This window comes from Humulus lupulus, chromosome 3, assembly GCF_963169125.1.
Source record: "Humulus lupulus chromosome 3, drHumLupu1.1, whole genome shotgun sequence".
NCBI lineage: Eukaryota > Viridiplantae > Streptophyta > Magnoliopsida > Rosales > Cannabaceae > Humulus > Humulus lupulus.
In genome coordinates, this window is record NC_084795.1 from 278,241,819 (window position 1) to 278,261,080 (window position 19,262).

At 38.3% G+C, this 19,262-nt stretch overlaps 1 protein-coding gene and 1 pseudogene across 4 annotated transcripts; one reads left to right on the forward strand and one right to left on the reverse strand.

The window, feature by feature from the left end:
* Positions 1 to 8,725: 8,725 nt before the first annotated feature.
* On the forward strand, positions 8,726 to 14,611 carry LOC133824485 (histone-lysine N-methyltransferase ASHR1-like). Of its 4 annotated transcripts, none has more exons than XM_062257371.1 (14): positions 8,727 to 8,906; positions 9,119 to 9,255; positions 9,354 to 9,488; positions 9,644 to 9,698; positions 9,804 to 9,919; positions 10,184 to 10,272; positions 10,377 to 10,458; positions 12,072 to 12,176; positions 12,311 to 12,401; positions 12,499 to 12,618; positions 12,837 to 12,940; positions 13,110 to 13,179; positions 13,701 to 13,764; positions 14,250 to 14,611. In XM_062257371.1, exons 1-14 carry the CDS (start codon positions 8,807 to 8,809, stop codon positions 14,404 to 14,406), a joined length of 1,425 nt encoding a protein of 474 aa, XP_062113355.1. In that variant the 5' UTR covers positions 8,727 to 8,806; the 3' UTR covers positions 14,407 to 14,611. The 4 variants fall into 4 exon arrangements, with proteins under 4 accessions (XP_062113353.1, XP_062113355.1, XP_062113356.1 ...); XM_062257372.1 differs by having other exon boundaries at positions 12,311 to 12,350; XM_062257369.1 differs by having other exon boundaries at positions 8,726 to 8,906; positions 12,321 to 12,618.
* A 466-nt stretch (positions 14,612 to 15,077) lies between these two features.
* On the reverse strand, positions 15,078 to 19,236 carry LOC133824486 (formate--tetrahydrofolate ligase-like; annotated as a pseudogene).
* Positions 19,237 to 19,262: the final 26 nt, after the last annotated feature.

Below are 19,262 nucleotides of genomic sequence, written 5' to 3' on the forward strand. Positions count from 1 at the left end.
GCGTTTGAATTTTGATCCCGCGGTATTTGTTGGAGAGTATACTTCGTGAACTGGGCTAGCAGGTCTTTGGTTTTATTTAAGTAGGCCACCATTTTTAGGCCTCGTGCTTGATATTCCCCTAGAACTTGATTCACTACCAGTTGTGAATCACTGTAAATATCAAGCGCCTTTATACTCATGTCTTTCGCCATCCTTAACCCAGCGAGGAGTGCTTCGTATTCGGCTTCATTATTTGACGCGGTGAAGTCGAACCTAATGGCGCAGTGAAATCAATGCCCTTCCGGCGAAATCAATATCACTCCCGCTCATACGTGGGATTCGTTGGCGACCCATCCGTGAATAACTTCCACGAAGGAGCTTTTTCTTGAGGCTCAAGCGCACTAGGCTGTTCACACTGCTCGCTGTCCGGGAGTTCAGTGAACTCTGCAATAAGATCAGCCAAGACTTGTCCTTTTACTGCTGCTCGCGGTGAATATGTAATATCGAACTGCCCTAGTTCGACTGCCCATTTTAACAGACGCCCAGCCGCTTCTGGCTTCAGGAGGACTTGTCGAAGGGGCTGGTCGGTCAAAACTGTGATTGGATGGGCTTGGAAGTAAGGACGTAATTTCCTAGAGGCCAAGATTAAGCAGTACGCTAGCCTTTCGATGGGCGGATACCTCTGTTCTGCTCCGATTAGCCTTTTGCTTACGTAGTAAACCGATTTTTGTACGCCTTCTTCCTCCCGTACTAGTAACGCACTTGCAGCAACTTCAGTGATCGCCAAGTAAATGAACAAAGTTTCTCCTTCGATTGGATTGGATAAGACGGGAGGCTGTGCCATATGTGCTTTCAAGGCCTGAAAAGCTTGCTCGCAGTCTCCTGTCCATTCAAACTTCTTATTGCCCCTAAGTAGATTGAAAAAAGGGACGCATTTGTCCGTTGACTTCGAAATAAATCTACTTAGGGCTGCGATTCTCCCGGTTAAACTTTGTACATCTTTGATCTTTTCTGGCGATTTCATGTCGATCAGGGCTTTTATTTTGTCGGGGTTGGCCTCGATTCCTCTTGAATTTACAATGAACCCCAAAAACTTCCCTGATCCAACTCCGAAGGAACATTTGAGAAGATTTAGTTTCATCTGGTACTTGTTCAATACATCAAATCATTCTTGTAAATCCTTCACATGTCCTTCTGCCTTCTTGGACTTTACCAGCATGTCGTCCACGTACACCTCCATGTTTACTCTGATCAACTCTTTAAACATGTGGTTTACTAACCGCTGGTAAGTCGCACCTGCATTTTTCAGTCCGAAGGGCATCACTTTATAACAGTATAAGCCCGTATCGGTCCGAAAGCTGGTGTGATCCTCATCAGGAGGATGCATGCTAATCTGGTTATAGCCTGAATATGCATCCATGAAGGAGAGGATCTCGTGTCCTGCAGTAGCATCGACCAACTGGTCGATTCTAGGGAGTGGGAAGCAGTCCTTTGGGTAGGCTTTATTGAGGTCTGTAAAATCCACATAGGTTCTCCATTTGCCATTAGGCTTGGGAACCAGCACTGGATTGGAGACCCACGATGGATAAAACGCCACCCTGATGAACCCATTCTCCTTTAATCTTTCAACTTCTTCTTTTAAGGCTCTCGATCGATCCTTATCGAGCAGCCTTCTTTTTTGTTGCACGGGTGGAAAAGTCTTGTCTATGTTCAGGACATGGCTGATAACTACAGGTTCTATCCCAGCCATGTCTTTGTGCGACCAGGCAAAGACTTCCTGGTTCTTCCGCAAAAATTCCACCAGTGCATGCTTCGTGGTTGGTTCTAGGTTTCTCTCGACCTTTACAACTTTGCTCGGGTCTTTTTCGTCGAGTTGGACCTCTTCCAAGTCCTCGACGGGTCCAACGTTTTCTTCAAAATCCCCAAAGCGAGGATCTAGATCTCTATCCTCACTTTGGGCAACACCCTATTTGGTGACTTCATCATCGGATTGGGCTTGCGTGTCTATTGTCATCTGCAACCTATCTGAGGTAGTGCTCTTTGATGTCCCCTTTTTCGCCTTTGGGACTGAGGCGTTATAGCACTCTCTGGCCTCCCTCTGGTTTCCCAACACACGTTCAACCCCTACGTCTGTCGGGAATTTCATGGCCAAGTGCCACATAGAGGTGACGGCCCGTAGATCAACCAGTATAGGCCTCCCAATGACGGCATTGTACGCCGAGGGACAATCAACTACTATAAAAGTAGCGAGTAATGTCCTGGTAGCAGGCACTGTACCTGTTGTCACCGGCAGTTTGATTGATCCTATGGGGGCGAGTCCCTCACCAGAAAATTCGTATATCGTCTGGTTGCAAGGCTCTAGGTCCTTAACGGACAACTTCATGCGTTCCAGTGAAGACTTATACAGGATGTTCACCGAACTTCCTGTATCGACCAGCACTCTCTTCACCATCATGTTGGCCATTTGGATATCCACGACCAGCGGATCGGAGTGTGGAAACCGGACATGTTGGGCATCGCTATTAGAGAAGGTTATCTCACCTTCCTCTGATCGAGCCTTTTTTGGCGCGCGGTCTTCCACAGTCATCATCTCGATGTCTTGGTCGTGGCGCAGAGTTCGAGCATATCGTTCTCTGGCCTTTCCGCTGTTTCCCGCGAGGTGCGGGCCTCCACAGATGGTTAACAATGTGCCAGTTACGGGGGCAGGTTGCAAAGGTGGCGAGCGTTGGCATGTGGGTGCTTGCTCGTTGCCACTTGGAGCTTCTCGTTGGGAATTCCCTGAGGCCCGTACGTATCTTCTCAAGTGTCCTTGCCTAATAAGAAACTCGATTTCATCCTTCAGCTGGTTGCATTCATTAGTATCATGTCCGTAGTCGTTATGATAATGACAGAACTTGGAAGTATCTCTTTTTGAAATATCCTTTCGAATGGGGGCAGGCTTCTTATAGGGCACACTGGAACTCGTGGCCTGATAGAACTCTCCCCGAGACTCAACAAGGGCAGTATAGTTAGTGAACCGAGGTTCATAACGATTACCCTTGGCCCGTTTATTGTCAGAGGTGGAAGGCTCATTGTGTGGTCGTTTTCCACCATTCTTGCCATTGCCGTTGCCGTTCCTGTTGCCTTTGCTGTTGCCGTTAGATTTAGACCCATTGGCAGCTTTGGCGGGCTCGGCAGCCTTCTTACCCTTGCTTGGAGGCTTTCCATCGTCGGCAATGGCATCTTCGAACTTGATGTAACGATCAGCCCGATCCAAGAATTCCTGGGTAGTTCTAACCCCTTCCTTTTGGAGGCTTTTCCAGAGGGGGGAGCGACTCCTAACCCCTGCGGTTATGGCCATCATTTTGCCTTCGTCCCCCACCATTTTTGCTCCTGTGGCTGCTCGCATAAAGTGCTGGATGTAATCCTTAAGCGATTCTCCATCCTCCTGGCGTATTTCAACCAGCTGGTTCGCCTCGGTCGGATGCACACGACCTGCGTAGAACTGTCCGTAAAACTCTCTTACGAACATCTCCCAGGAAACTATGCTTGCAGGAGGGAACTTAAAAAACCACTCCTGTGCGGCATCAGAAAGTGTTGCAGGAAAGATCCTGCATCGAGCGTCTTCGGACACTTTCTGAATGTCCATTTGTATCTCGAACTTATTGACGTGAGACATCGGGTCACCGTACCCATCAAAGTTGGGAAGCGTAGGCATTTTAAACTTGCTAGGAGTCTCTGCCATAGCTATCCTTTGGACAAAAGGAGTGCCTTTCCTCCTGTTGTGGTCGATGTATGATGTTCTTCCCCCGACCAGCTGTTGCACCGCCTGGTTGAGGGCATCTATTTGGGCCTGCACTGCAAGAGGAATCGCTGTGGCCTTTGTTGCTGGGGGGATGTTCTCGCCATGTCGCTCACGGCGATCATTGAGCACATCTCTCAAATCCTCGTCTCTTCTCCGCTGCTCGCTAGCTCCAAGCCGGTTGAAGACGTTATTTTGCCTGGGCTACCCCCCAGCATCGCGTCTGTCGGGTTGGTCATCCTGAGGTGGTTGACTCCTGCCTCCACCTCTTTCGTCATTCCTACGATCGGCGTTTCCTCTGCCGGAATCGGCTTCATCATAACCATTGCCATCCCTGAATCGTGACTGACCATGACGGGATTGACTATTCCCTCGATTTCCATCCTGGGCTGAAACGTCCCGAGCGTTAGAGGATGGCCTGCGTTGGTCGTTGGGTTCCCGTGCATTACCATTCTGTTGGGGACCACGGACCGCAGAGCCTAACTCTGAGTTCCTCCTGTTATTAGGAGGATGTTTTCCTCTATTTGGAAGGTTTGGCTCGTCGCCCCTATGGCGTCTAGGACTGTGAGGCTGATGCCTGGTCCTATTCTGCCTCTCATGTGGGGGATTGCCACGATCAGCTTGGGATGGAGGCTGTGCCTTAGGGTCCTGCGGGGCATCGTCATGGGGCACCTGAGGCTGGTCGGGCCTTTGGGGGCTCAAGGTTTGGATAGGCGGACTAGGATTGGAACCCCTGTGGGGTGGCCCATTTGTGGGTTGATCAGGGTGCGTGGCAGGTGCTGCCTGATTCCTAGCCAATTGCAAGGCTGCCTCGAGGGCTTCCATGGCTTCGCTCTGGCGACGGTCCATCTCCGCCTGCCTCTCACGTAATTCTGCACGCTGCCGTTCAATCTCCTGCTGTTGCCGCGCCATGATTTCTGCAGCACTTTCCTGACTGGCCCTCAGATTGGCTAGCTCTTCATGCAACGCCCCCAAAGTACTCTTCAGCGTTGCGTCATCCATTTCTTCTTCCTCAAAGTCCAAATGTGGCTCATCTTCAGCCACGCTTGCAGGAGGAGGAGGAGGCGGGTTTGATGGTGCACCAGCGGCCGCCTGTCAAGTTTTCCTTGTAGCTTTCGCCATTGGTTTTCTCAACGGTGATAAATCAAGCTCTCAACGAAAGCACCAGAATGTTGACCCTGATTTTGGTCAACTGACACGGAGTCAAAATACGCTTGACGTGGGTGAATGCGTTGAAAAGAACGTGATGACGAAAATAATAAGAACACGATATTTTATAGTGGTTCAGCCCCAAGATCTGGTAATAACCTACGTCCACTTATATTGTTATTGATGCAAGAATCAAAGGAGTGATCAAAGAACTAGGGTTCAATGAGTTTCACTGACCTCTGAAGAATAATACAATATAATATCTCAAGTAGAATTACTCTAGTCTCCAATAATTCGAAAACCCAAAGTCCCTTCCTTGAGCTATCTTTTTCTATTTATAGGCTCAAGAGGGATTACATGAATCTGTTACAGATATTCTCTCCTAAATAATCGGATACTCAGGAGATTGTGGGAGTCAATTTCGGGATTTACAAAGATCTTTATGGAAACATCATGTTACATGCGGAACCTGCGAACAGACTGGTCGCAGGTAAGACTGGGCTGCATACTGCTTATAATCTTTCTTCTGGTCGATATCCTAGCAGGGTTCCTCCAAGTGTCAGTCATGTGTCCGAGAATCACTTGCCACATCATCTACACCAGTTTTTTGGATAACACAGCTGTATCATGGAAATCTTCTAAACAAACGGTAATAGCTAGATCCACAATGGAATCTGAGTTTATTGCCTTAGACAAGTGTGGCGAAGAAGTTGAATGGCTTCGTCAATTTTTAGAAGATATTCCAAAATGGCCTAAACCAGTGCCATCTATTGGCTTACATTGCGATAGTCAATCTGCAATTGGTAGGGCGCATAATAATATGTATAATGGTAAGTCTAGACATATACGTCGTAGACACAATACCATTAGACAACTACTCTCAACTGGAGTTATCTCTATTGACTATGTGAAGTCAAAGGATAATATTGTGGATCCGCTAACCAAAGGGTTAAATAGAGAGTTGGTTGAAAAATCATCGAGGGGAATGGGTCTAAAGCCCATGAATGAATAAAGTCAATATAGTAGACACCCCACCTAGTTGACTGGAGATCCCAAGATCTAGGTTCAAAGGGACAACTAAAACTGTAAAGACTATGTTGGATCACTGTGGGGGTTATCCTCATTGTCTATTCCTATGATGAAACAGTGATAACCGTAAGGAAAAGGTTAAGCTATGCTTTTAATGATTTCTTATGCGTCGAAATGTCGAGCAGAGTAATATGAGTTACTCTTAATTAAGAAAATCACATATGTGAGAGAGAAGATGGGTCGCTTCTATAGGGATTGAATAAGGGCTCAATTCCTAGAATATCTCTTGCAGAACCAGGGAAATGTTCAGGGCCAAAACGAACATAATCTTGAGAACCAATATATGTCAAGAAAGATTCCTGTGTGTGGTATATCATTGTTTACACGAACGGCAGAACAGTTCAAAGACATCGCGTCTACTGATCAGCCAGTAAAGTAAATATACTTACACAAGGGAAGGTTCAAAGGGTAACACCTACCTATCCTATGCAGGTTTCTACCGTTGAACTCTATCACCTAGGTCTATTTCTTTTGTTGGTTTTTCTTGAGTCAATTTTTTCATTCATGTGGGGGATTGTTAGAAAAATCAGTAGTGAATAGTAATTTTTATTTGTCCCACAATGTTTATGAATAAAAAATCTCATTAGATAGATATTATAAATAAACATTAGTGGTCTTAGTTTATTTTTACACCAAAAACTTATATTCATATATATTTGTCTTCCATTGAAGATTAAGATATATATATTTTCAATATTATTTTTTCCTTTCTACTCTTTATAGTTCTTAGATTTGTTCTAGTGTGATAGAGTTCGGGCATATTTGGTTCGGCGAAATAATTGAGTTACTTGTGTTGTTCACCGTTGTATCCTGGGAGATAGACGTCGAAACCTCGTAGAGGCGGTGAATCTGTTTTAAGGAAACTGTGTGTTATACAGGCCTCGGCTTTTATTTTGTTCTTTATAATTATTGTCTAACTTAATTATAATTGCTATTTATATTATGTTATTTATAATTATAATATTGTTATTTATATTATAATTATTTATATTGTGTTATTTATAATTATAATATTGTCATTTATATTATAAGTTATTTATATTGTATTATTTATAATTATAATATTGTTATATATATATATATTATAAGTTATTTATAATTATAATATTTATGTATTTTTAATTTAGTAGATGTAAATATTGTATTTATCATATTGCGTTTATTCAAGTATTATATACGTTATGTTTTATCTTACAAATTGAATGAATGTTTTGGTTATGGCAGTCAGGAGGTCCTGGGTGGACCAACCTGCTAGGAAGGAGAGATGGGAGAATAGCCAATAATTCAGGTGCCCAAAGACTTCCATCTCCCTTTGAAACCCTAGACATTCTGAAGGGCAAATTCTTGGAATTGAAGCTTGACACCATCAACTTAGTTGCCTTGTCAGGTTAGCAAATAAAATTACGAGTTTTATTGCTTATAATTTACTATCGAGTCTCATATTAAATAACGTACAGGTGCTCACACATTTGGAAGGGGTCAATGTGTAACCTTTAGCAATCGATTATTCAATTTCAATGGCACAGGGCTTCCTGACCCGACCATAGACGCAAACTACTTAAAATTTCTACAAGATCTATGCCCTGAGGGAGGAAACGCGTCTGTGATAACAAATATAGACCCCACCACACCAGATCAATTTGACAATAAATACTATTCAAATCTGCAAGCTAATAAGGGGTTATTCCAGAGTGACCAAGAGCTGTTTTCAACCCCAGGAGCTGATGATGTCATTGAGATTGTCAACAAATTCAGTGCAAACCAAACTTCTTTGAGAGCTTTGTGAGTTCTATGATCAAAATGGGTAACCTAAGTCTAATCACTGGTTCTGATGGAGAAATTAGATTGGACTGCAAAAGGGTTAATAATGTTTTGGTTGGATCAGGTGATTCTGGTCTTTATGTTTCCTCCATCTAATTATTAATATTAAGATCATCCAATGAATAATGTTTGGCCTTGGATATATATTTCATATTTATGTATGAGTGGTGTTCACATAACTTATGTTATCAATGTATTTAAACTTATGTGTTAATAAATTAATGATATTAATTAAGTGTATCCACGTGGAAATTGTGTCTTAATATTATATCATTTTATATAAATATGGATTACTTTATTTATTCCAAAGAGCGATATTGATATTGTGATACTTTGTTTTCTAACATTTAGTAATTGTCATTATATGTCTTTAATTTATTTTTGAGTGTTTCGATACTATATGAATGATATTCTATAATGTGCACATGTGCCTAATTATTTTGTCGTGAAAAATAATATGTTTATATTTAGTTTTCGGTACGATAAATTATTCAATTTTTTTTTAATTTACAATATGCTCTAAATAACTACAATATACACCGTCATTTAAAAAATAGCATCAAAAACCATTCACAAGTTAGAAATATAAAACATCCAACTCTTTTATCATAGAATCCCCCACAAGTATATTTTTAAATTAATATTTACTTAGACGAGGAGGGGCTTAAAATTATTTCTCATATTTTATAAAAATCTATAAGAAAGTTTTTTAAATAAAACAAAATATTAAAATACTGCTTACCTTTTGAAATAAAATTTAATCTAAAATTATTATAAATAAATTATTTGTTTTTTAAAGTAATTTTTAAAAATACTTTATATTTGATTATAATAATTAATTTTTTATACAATTTTACAATAAAAATTCATTTCAAAAAAGTAATATAGGGGAAAGTAAAAAGAAAAGAGGAACCTTTCTCTGAAAAAAAAAAAAAAAAAAACGGTTCTTTCTGCCTAATATCCCTGTTTACGAGACCGACGACGGCGATGGAAGAATTGGAGTGTGGTCTCAACGAGGGTTGTTTATCCGTCTCTACTTTGCCAGACAAGGGTCGTTGCCTTTTTGCCACCAGACACTTCTGCCCAGGTCTCTCTCTGTTCTCACTTTGAGCCCAGTTTTCTAGTAAGTATCGATCGAATTACTTTGTTTGTGACATTATAAGATAAACTACGCTAAACCCACCAAGGAAAATTAATAATATTAGTTCTCAGGCGAATTGGGCAAGAAAGAAATGAAGTGTTTTGGAAATATTATGTGGAAGAAGTAATAATAGAATGGAATGCTTTTGCCATTTTCAGGGGAAGTCATTCTGAGAGAAAGGCCTTATGTTTCCGTTCCTAATAATAACTCCAGATGTGATGGTTGTTTTAAGACGAGTTCTCTTAAAAAATGTTCAGTTTGTCAGATGGTTTGGTACTGTAGTAGCTCATGTCAGGTATGCTCATGGTCATGGAGACTTTTTTATTTGATCTATGTGTATTTGTGTATATATGCTTTTTGCTCAATCATTAATCGGTTTGATATGACTTTTAGAAGGAAGAGTGGAAATTGCATCGTCTTGAATGTGATGCTCTTTCAAAGCTTGATAAAGAAAGAAGAAAATGCGTTACACCTTCTTTGCGTCTGATGCTCAGACTCTACATTCGGAAGAAATTGGAATCTGAAAGGGTAAGCTAAGAAGTGCTTAGTTTTTGGATTATCTCTTCTGGGTATTTAACTTTTTGTTGAATGAGTTTACAAAACAATTTCTCAATTGGGTTCACAAAACTTTGATATATATGGGATAACCTGTTTCACTCATTTCTTTATGCTATTGCTGCTAGATTATTCCTGCTACTGCTATGGAAAACTACAAATTGGTGGAGGCATTGATCTCTCGTATCCTTTTCCATTCTTTTTTGGTTCAATACCCTAAAATTACCTTTCTTTTTGCTAGAGTTTGTGTTTGGTTTTCAATTGTTTTGCCTTGACCCTTTACAAAAGATATGTCGGACATAGATGAGAAGCAACTGGTCTATGCCCAGATGGCTAACCTTGTCAACTTGATGCTTCAGTTGCCTGATATCAACATAAAAGAGATTGCAGAAAACTTTTCCAAGGTACTCTTAAAAACAGTTTCAGGAGTTGTGACCATCATAATTTAGCACAGATCTGTTATAACAGTGTTGTATGAATTTTTTCTCCTTTATCACCTGTAAAGATAGTAATGCTCTTTAGTTTTCTTACCTAAAACTATTTACATGCTTACTTTCTTGATTCCTGGTCTTACATAAGCGGCAATGAATTTGGTTGTACACTGTAAGACTGACTGATTGATCTTAAAATGAAACTTTTTGAATTAATATCCTTCTCTATTTATGTAGCTTGCTTGTAATGCACACACCATTTGTGATAATGAATTGAGACCCCAGGGGACTGGACTGTTTCCTATCATTTCCATTATTAACCACAGGTAACTATATCACTTTAATAATGGTAGTTAACAAATTTAGTTGATTGATATGTTTTAGGTACCATCCTCCTGATTTCAATCTGTTAAATGTTTTTGGTGCTTAGCTGCTTGCCAAATTCTGTTCTGGCCTTTGAGGGAAGATTAGCTGTGGTACGTGCTGTGCAACATATACCCAAAGATTCTGAGGTAACATATGCTTTCTTGGATATTAACAATTTTTTATTATTAAGGACAACTTTGTATCCACATATATCTTGCTGTAGAATTTCCAAACATGTATTTAAGGTGATAAAGTTGTTGAGTCTTAGTACATTTGACCTGTAGAGAGTAGAGACAGATGCAATTCTGATAACAATTTCATTGTAGTAGGGAGTTTAAATATCACTAGGGAATCTGCAAAGAGTGTTCTATTAGATGACCCTTAAGAATTTCCCTCTCCTCTAGATCAAGTTTCATGTCATTTATTCCCTCTTTTTGGGTTTACTTCTTGATATTACATTAAAAACTTGTAACAAATGTCATTTTCACTTGTAAATATGGTAGACACACAGAGAGCAAACTTGCCTTTGCACCCAGGTGAAACAGGGGGGATTTGATGGTTTATGAAAAACTGAAATTAACATTTTTTATAATGTGCAATTGAAAATCAGGAAACATGTCACTAGGTTGTAATAATTTCAAGATCGAGTGTAAAATTATAGAGTATGTGCATTGCAGCATTATGCTTCATATAATGATAATGGAATTTGTTGAAATATTTTTTGCTATCTTAAAATGACACATTAAAATTATTTATGTAGTATTTTGAGTTCATACAAACTTAGTGAAAAAACTGAGTAACTTTGTGGACTTCTCCTGAACATCAAAAGCCAATAGTGCTTTGTTTCTTTCACTGGCATAAAGCCATCCCTTTTTTTTATTTTTCTTTTTTCTTTTTTTGTCTTGCATAGAGCTTACAACATCATACACTTTTTTAAAAGATACTGGGATAATTGCGGTATGCTTGTATTTAAATTTGGGCAGTGTCATTATTTGTTTCCATTTCACATTTATTATTTACTCTAAATTGTGTAAAACAGAGGTTCACAATCTAGTAAATCCTCCATAAAACTTAAAAATTTTTGTTTGCATTTGACTTCCTCTGAATAAGATCAGTCATGTAAAGAACTTGTAATAAGAGTGAAAGATTGGATTTCTCCATGTAAAATTAAGGAGAACTTGGTTTGCCTAGGTAAATGAATTCTAACCATATGTAAATCTATTTGGGAGCATAGTCATTTGGTAGTGAGAACAATGGGATGTCTTTATCATTCCTAGAGTCTTTCTCTGCCCTCTACTCGGACAATATGCTATGTTGCACGAAAGTTTATGACAGACTGAAGAAGTGTAAATTTTAATGGATAAAGAAGTTTAATACAGTCTTAAATTTTGATTAAGCCTCTTTGATTGAAGAACGCATTTCTTCTCGACTTTATAAAGTGTAAATTGTTTCACGAGTGACTGAAAAAGAAGCAACGTTGTATGATTTATTTACTTAAGGATTGGAACATTTGCATTTATCTTGTTCAATGTTTTTTCACAAGTCCTAATATCTTGCTTACTTCCTACATAGAATTCTAAAATATTAGTAAATTTAAACACATAAATTATAATTGCATAGATTTATTTATAAATTTATGGTTTTTATTAGTTATCACCGCGTAAAACTAAAGCTTCCAAGGATTTTATCTTATCTATCAAAATCTTTGCTTATATTTATCTTCATATGTAACTTTTTTTTTTCATATGTAACTTATTAGGTGTTGATAAGCTACATTGAAACTGCTGGAAGCACTCTGACTCGTCAAAAAGCTTTAAAAGAGCAATATCTCTTCACTTGCAAATGTGTTCGTTGCATCAAATTGGTACTTACTAAGTTAGCTTCTTTCTCACTTTTTTTCCCTTCTATCATGCAAAGATTTTGCCTTCAGTTATGTCTCGTTCCTTTTCTTATATGTAATTTTTTTTTTCATTTTTTTAATTGATATGTCACTGAAAGGGTCAATCAGATGATGTCCAAGAAGGTGCAATTCTGGAAGGTTATGGATGCAAGAATACTGAATGTGATGGCTTTTTGTTACGTGATTCTGGTATTTAGGAAGGCTGAAAAAAGTAGAATGATAAGAAATAAAAAAACATTTCGGAAGGCGACTGACAATTTCTGCTTACTTGATATCCAATGTTCAGGTGACAAAGGATTCATTTGCCAACAGTGTGGACTTGTTAGGAGCAAGGAAGAAATAAAGGAGTTAGCAAGCGAAATAAAATCACTGTCAGAAAAGGTTCTTGATTCCGTATCATCACAAAGTATCCTTTTACTTCTACTGCGTGCTCAAATTACTGTTTACATCCATTTTGAAACCATGATTATTCTATTGATTTAATGTCTCCACAATTCTATACCTGGAATTCAATTCATAACTGCAATCTAAAATGGATCATTAGTTTTATGTAACTTTGCTGATGGGGATTAGAGTATACATCATCTATTATTCCAATCAAGGTTAATCTTTGACTAAGATTAGATTACCAGGAAGTAATCACTACAGTTACTATTGAGAAACTGCAAAGAAATCTGTGCCATCGTTTTTCAATCAGCTTGATGCAAACTCGCGACAAGCTTCTGAAGGTAACATTTATGCATCTCTCCCTAAATAATTGTTGTTGTTTTTAATAAATCTTTTATTTTAGCCATTTTACCTAATAAAAAGTGAAAGGGTGTGTTGCAGTCAGGATATCATTTGCATGTACTTTAAAATAGTTCTCACCGATGGCAACAAAATTGTACTTTTCTTCAGATGTTCATGGAGTTGCAAAACTGGCATGAAGCTCTATCGTATTGCAGGATGACCATTCCAGTATATGAGAGTATGATTGCTTTCATCTCATATCAATATATGAAAATATGTTTTTAAGCATTTACCTTAATCTGGTAATCTAAAGGGTGAACATAATAATAATAACTAAGTAAATTCAACTCTACTCTTCAATTGAGTTTAAAACAAACGCTTGTAGAAAAAGTAAAAACTTTAAATTAAGCTATAACTATTGCATGGTTGAATGATGTTGATTTTGTTTAAGAGAGGATGACGAATTTGAACTGGAGACCTTAACACTAGAATTTAGCTCTTCTGAAAAATTGACACGGGTTAACCAATTTAAGATATAAACGTAAATTATGTTCATTTGTGAGATGTAATTTCTTGAGTTTTTGTTTTATAAGTATGTAATTTAGCTGTCCTAACAGATGGTATGGGATGTTTTGTTTTATCTATATTACCATAAAGAGATTATAGACTCACTTTGGGAAGGAAATTACCAAATTGTGGAACATGTCATATTAGTATTGATAATGATTGGCACTTTTTGTTTGATCCTTTGCATTGCAGGAGTATATCCAAGCTTCCATCCATTGCTTGGTTTGCAATATTATACATGTGGCAAACTTGAATGGTTAGTACATTTTCTCAAATTCTTTTGTTAAGTTTCATTTGTCATAATTACTTCTCAATTAATTCCGCGGCGAGTTTTCATAGCCAAGTATTAGTGTAATTACATAGGAGAACTTTTATTTATTTTTGCCTGAAAATTATAATTTATATAGATATATATTTTGAGTAAGAGGACTTAGTTTCAAACTCAAATTTGTAAATTTTGAGAATTTCCATAATTAAGAAGGGAAAGAATATACTACATTGTACTTGTGCAGAGTTTAATATGTGAGAAATTTAATTCTCTAGAGGCCAAGGAAATAAGATACCTTCAAGTTGAACCTATAAACTTAAGAAAATGTTCTACTGTTTTTCATAACATAAAATTACTGCCCTTGTACGAACATTAGCTCCTTGTTCAGTAATTTTTATCTGAGGAGTAATGTGACATGAGAATGCTTTGTGATTGAGGATTATGTTACAAAGAAGTAACAAGGATTGTTGCAGGTTTCTTGGGGAGACAGAGAATGGTGTGAAATCTCTAACCAAGGCAGTTGATGTACTTAAAATCTCTCATGGAACCAATACACGTTTTATGAAGGAGCTGCTGATGAAATTGGATGAAGCTCGTGCCGAAGCCTCTTATAAACAAACTCTCACCTAAACATGACTGAAATATAATTTACATGGGATTTTGTCTATTTTATTACACAATTTTTTTGCCTCTGCTTTAGAAATATAATTTGTCATTGTGAAGGTAATTATAATGTTGATGAGCAAAAGCCATGTAGAAGAGTATTGGTAATTGTACAATGGCAGTAATACTGAAATTGAACCAAATGGAAATGGATCTATTCTTTTGTGCATTATCATTATTCTTCAAGTAATTATCAATCTAATGCACATTACTACTAACACTTTTTAATTCCTTTTTATTTTAAATATTTTTTTCACAAAAATAAGTAAATTACAAACCATTGCAATGGAAATAATTTTATGTAAGTGAAAAAGTTCAACAACCGAATTAAAATACAACATTCAAATTAAAATAGAGTATATTCTTTGAGAGTTTATCTATAGGCATTTGGCAGTAGCAATTAATGTCCAAGTCAATTCGCTCAATGCTATCACACATATCAGCTGCTGCCTCCCACTGACAACCTTTTTTCTATTTATTTAGTTACTCATTTTTTTCCTTGGACCAATTAATAAATCTAATTTATTATTTGGGTCAGGTCAGTTGTAAACAAAACCAAACGGAATGCAGTCATACCATCAACTCAAGCATTTCAGATATGGACATGATTAAAGTGCTTATTTATAAGTATTCAAAACTCAAATTTAACATGCTTCTTTTATTTGGAAAAATCATTGTTTAGTTATACAACACAGAAGGAAAAGAGCATAATACAATTTCAGGAAAACCATTAAACCATGGTAGTGAAAAGTCTGCCCTTGATCCAAACTTTGGCTACAGGCAGAAGCTGCTTCATTGCCAATAAATAGCCTGAGTACAAATGCCTTCTTTAAGAGAGACCAATAACCTTTCCAGTAGTGGTGTCGAGATCGATTTCGTAGAAGCATGGCCTGGTAGGAAGTCCTGGCATTGTACTCATTGTTCCCACCAAAGGGTATATATGAATCCGGCCCCAATACTACCCCTCACATCCCTTATCGGTAAGACAAAACCGCTGGGGGCTCCTTTTGCAGCTGCATTGTCTGAAAATGAATACTGAGTCTTGGCCATGCAGATGGGCAGACCTGAAAATCCTTGCCTGCTGTACGTCTCAATCTGTTTCTCCACCTATTTATGCAAAAGAAAACTTCATTTCATGAGCAAACCATGTAAACTTTGCCATGAACTTCAACTACAACTACATTTTTTATTCATTCACAGTATATGTTAATTATGACACCAGGAAAATTTGTAGTGTATTAACACAAAATCATAAACCCTCTCTTTAATTCAGAAGTTTTGTTCTTAACAAAACATTGTTTCATTCTTAAATGGAACTTTCCTTTAGTCTGAAATCATGTTTGTTTGGGTTCACACGTTCATTATCATCTAACCTTTGAACAGAAATTCTTGAATCAAAAAAGTTAACATGCATTGAATATGTTGTAGAGGCTTTACCTGTTCTGAGTATTCAACACCGCTAGCACCATATGACCTTGCTATGGCCTCAATCTTGTCTTTAATACCAATATCCAAAGGATATAGAAACTTCAACGGTTGTGTTACGTTCTCACAGGCTTTTTGAACAGCAATTCCAAGGTCTACCTGAACATCATAAATAAGTTTATGAGTTATAGAAGGCATTTCTAGCATTTCCCCCTGTTTTTCCTTTAGGGCCAAAAAAAGCTCCCCAAAAAGTAAAAAGCCCACACACACACTCTATAAAGTCAAGAAGGAGAACATATATAGAGAGAATTAGACATTGCGAAATCGGTTGTCAAAAACTGAATTACTAGATTCACTACTAAATCCATTGCTTTCCTAGACACCACAGTTCTTGCTTAGCCAACATTATTGATTAACAGCAAATCTTGGGCAGAATCTGGGATTCAACCTCAAGTTGTCATAATTTACATCATTGCATGCACTACTAGGTTCAGCATTAATTAAATCAAGAGGGACATTATTGTTAGTCAAGAAAAGCAAAGAAGTTCCGAAATCAAAGATGATTGAAACTATGTAAATATTGCAAGTTCAGCATGTGCAGAGCAAAAAACCAAGCTCTCAATACTACAAGGACCTACCAATGAGTAAATAGTAATAAGTAACAGTACGACTTTGTTAATGCATAAAGTAATTTACCGCTCCTCTTCCACCATGGGCATGGTGTGTACAAATAACAGCGTCATATGCCCCAGCTGCCAATGCAGCATTTCTGACTGCAAGTAACTCAGATTCAGCATCAGTCGAGAACTTGTTCACAGCAACAACAACATTTACACCATAAGATTTTGTGTTTGCAATGTGCCTGGCCAAATTCACACAACCTGCTTCAACTAGACCAACATTCTCCGTCAAGTAGGCATGGTCCAGGGGTCTCCCAGCAACAACTGCTGGACCACCGCCATGCATTTTCAGGGCCCTTATTGTTGCCACAATAACTGCACACTGAGGTGTTAAGCCACTATATCGACACTTTATGTTCATGAACTTCTCGGCACCGATATCAGCACCAAAACCTGCTTCAGTGACTACAAACCCACCTGGTCCCACCAGCTTCAGTGCGATCTTATCAGCCACAATAGAGGAATTCCCATGAGCAATATTTGCGAAAGGGCCAGCATGAACAAGAACTGGTGTTCCTTCAAGCGTCTGCATCAAAGTAGGATTGATTGCGTCCTTCATGAGGACAGTTAATGCACCTCCCACTCCAAGATCATCAGCAGTTACAGGATCACCAGCCTTCTGTTACCAATCACCATTTTTCCAAGCCTCTCTCTCATATCAGCTAAGGATGTTGTAAGGGCCAAAACTGCCATTATTTCACTGGCAACGGATATATCAAACCCTGTTTCTCTCACCATTCCTTTCTCTTCCGGCCCCTGGCCAATAGAAATCTTCCTCAAGAAGCGGTCATTTACATCCATTACTCTTCTCCATGTAATAGTTTCTGGGTCAATATCTAACCTAGCAAACATTTTAACTTCTTCTGGTGTGAGATCCTCAGGCCTGGTCTTTGTGATACCAAGCTTTGTCAGACGTCTAAACATGATGTTACTAAAGCTGCGCTGCCCTTCCTTGTTTTGGGGGCATAACCGGTTGAAGAGAGCCTTATCTGATTGGCTTGCCTCATGGAAAATCCGAGTATCAATGGCAGCAGCCAGGAGATTGTTTGCAGCTGTTATTGCATGAATATCTCCAGTGAGATGAAGATTGAACTCATCCATCGGGATCACTTGACTGTAACCACCTCCTGCTGCACCTCCTTTGATTCCAAATGTCGGTCCTTGTGATGGTTGACGAAGGCATGTAACAACCTAAAATAGGAAAAGGACAGAACTTAAACATAGTTAGTACGTGACAACTACTCCTGACTTAATTTACACAGAATAGTGATGACCCATGTTTTTCATGATTTCTGTGTCATCAAGTAAATTATTTGAAACCATATGAAACATATTGCGTAGGCTATGCTCCCAAGGACAGATGGAAACTCATTTCCTAGCACTGTTGACAGAATCCTATCTTAGCACATGAAGGAAAGTATCATAAAAGCACATGTGGCCTAAAACAGAAAGTAGATTGCAATATATGACTCAATACTCAGAGACTAGACAACATATTTTACACAACCCAATTCATGTACCTTCCTCTTCAAAAAATTAAAGGGTTAGCATTCTAATGTCAATATTCATAATAAATAAAATATAAGTGAGGGTAGTACTACAGGACTGTAAGCGGGCTAATTTCAAAAGTTGCTCAAGCTTAATTCAGAATAACTAGTACCTCGTTCAAACAAATTTCACGCCTAACTCAAATTGGTTTATTCGTATATAATCTCTTTACTTATCTGTCTCGGCTGTTGCAAGCACCTTCCCTCAGAAACAGGCAGAAAGGAATATAGATCTTCTGACATAGTCGTTATTTAAAATTGTGTAGTAATTGAAAAACCGATTCAACTTTTACTACCAACAAAGTAATTTCACTAAACTAAGCAATGGAGAAAAACAACGAGAACCTTTAAGTGATAAAGCTACTGTTGTATATATTATATATAAATGAAAAACAGAAAAGAATTTACCTTCTTGTCAAGATAAGCACCCAAAGCTTGACAAAGTCCTACAGTAGTGGTAAACTTGCCCTCTCCAAGGGGTGTTGGAGTAATTCCCCCAACCACAACATAATACCCATCTTTAGACCCTTGAAGCTCATCAAGCGCAGAAAGCAAAACCTATAATGATCAAACAAAAAAATTATATGTAAATCAACTCTCCACAGGGTACAAGAAATTATCAGCAGTTCACATTGTCTTATAGCCCCCCCAAAAAACACAATGGAAATGGGAAACACTAATTAAACATTCATAAGATGGAAAAACTACACAAAAATGATCCTAAGTTCCTTCTATTTTCTCAGCAACCAAACAAAACAAGCTCAAATCAAAGCCTCAACCCATTACAAATATACATATATAAACAAGCCAAGATCAAATCAAAATGAATAACCTTGGCCTTGTATTTTCCATAAAGATCATAGTGATCAGGACTGAAATTGAGCTCGTTGGCAATCTCAGAGATGTGAAAAGGGTCAACCGCGGTGGCAATGTCGATGTCAGCTGGGACCGGAGATGCCACCTCCAACTTCCTCAAAGTCTTGGAAGAACCCATTACGAATCTTTTTCTGGGTTATTCAAATCTCGGCCTGAAATTGATGGGCTCTGTAGATATGAAGCTCTTTTGGCTCGATCAATCAAGCTTTCATGGAGAGAAAAAGGAGTGAGCTTTTTTCTACGGAGTTGAATTTTGGAGAGCTTTGATTTGTTTGTGGTGTGCTTTATTATTATA

What these genes read in the sequence shown, in the direction of transcription:
- LOC133824485 (XM_062257369.1), top strand. Translation starts at nt 8,807, where the DNA reads ATGGAAGAATTGGAGTGTGGTCTCAACGAGGGTTGTTTATCCGTCTCT. An exon ending in ATTTCCATTATTAACCACAG is followed by an intron (nt 10,273 to 10,376) that starts GTAACTATATCA and finishes TTTGGTGCTTAG; the next exon opens with CTGCTTGCCAAATTCTGTTC. An exon ending in ATATACCCAAAGATTCTGAG is followed by an intron (nt 10,459 to 12,071) that starts GTAACATATGCT and finishes GTAACTTATTAG; the next exon opens with GTGTTGATAAGCTACATTGA.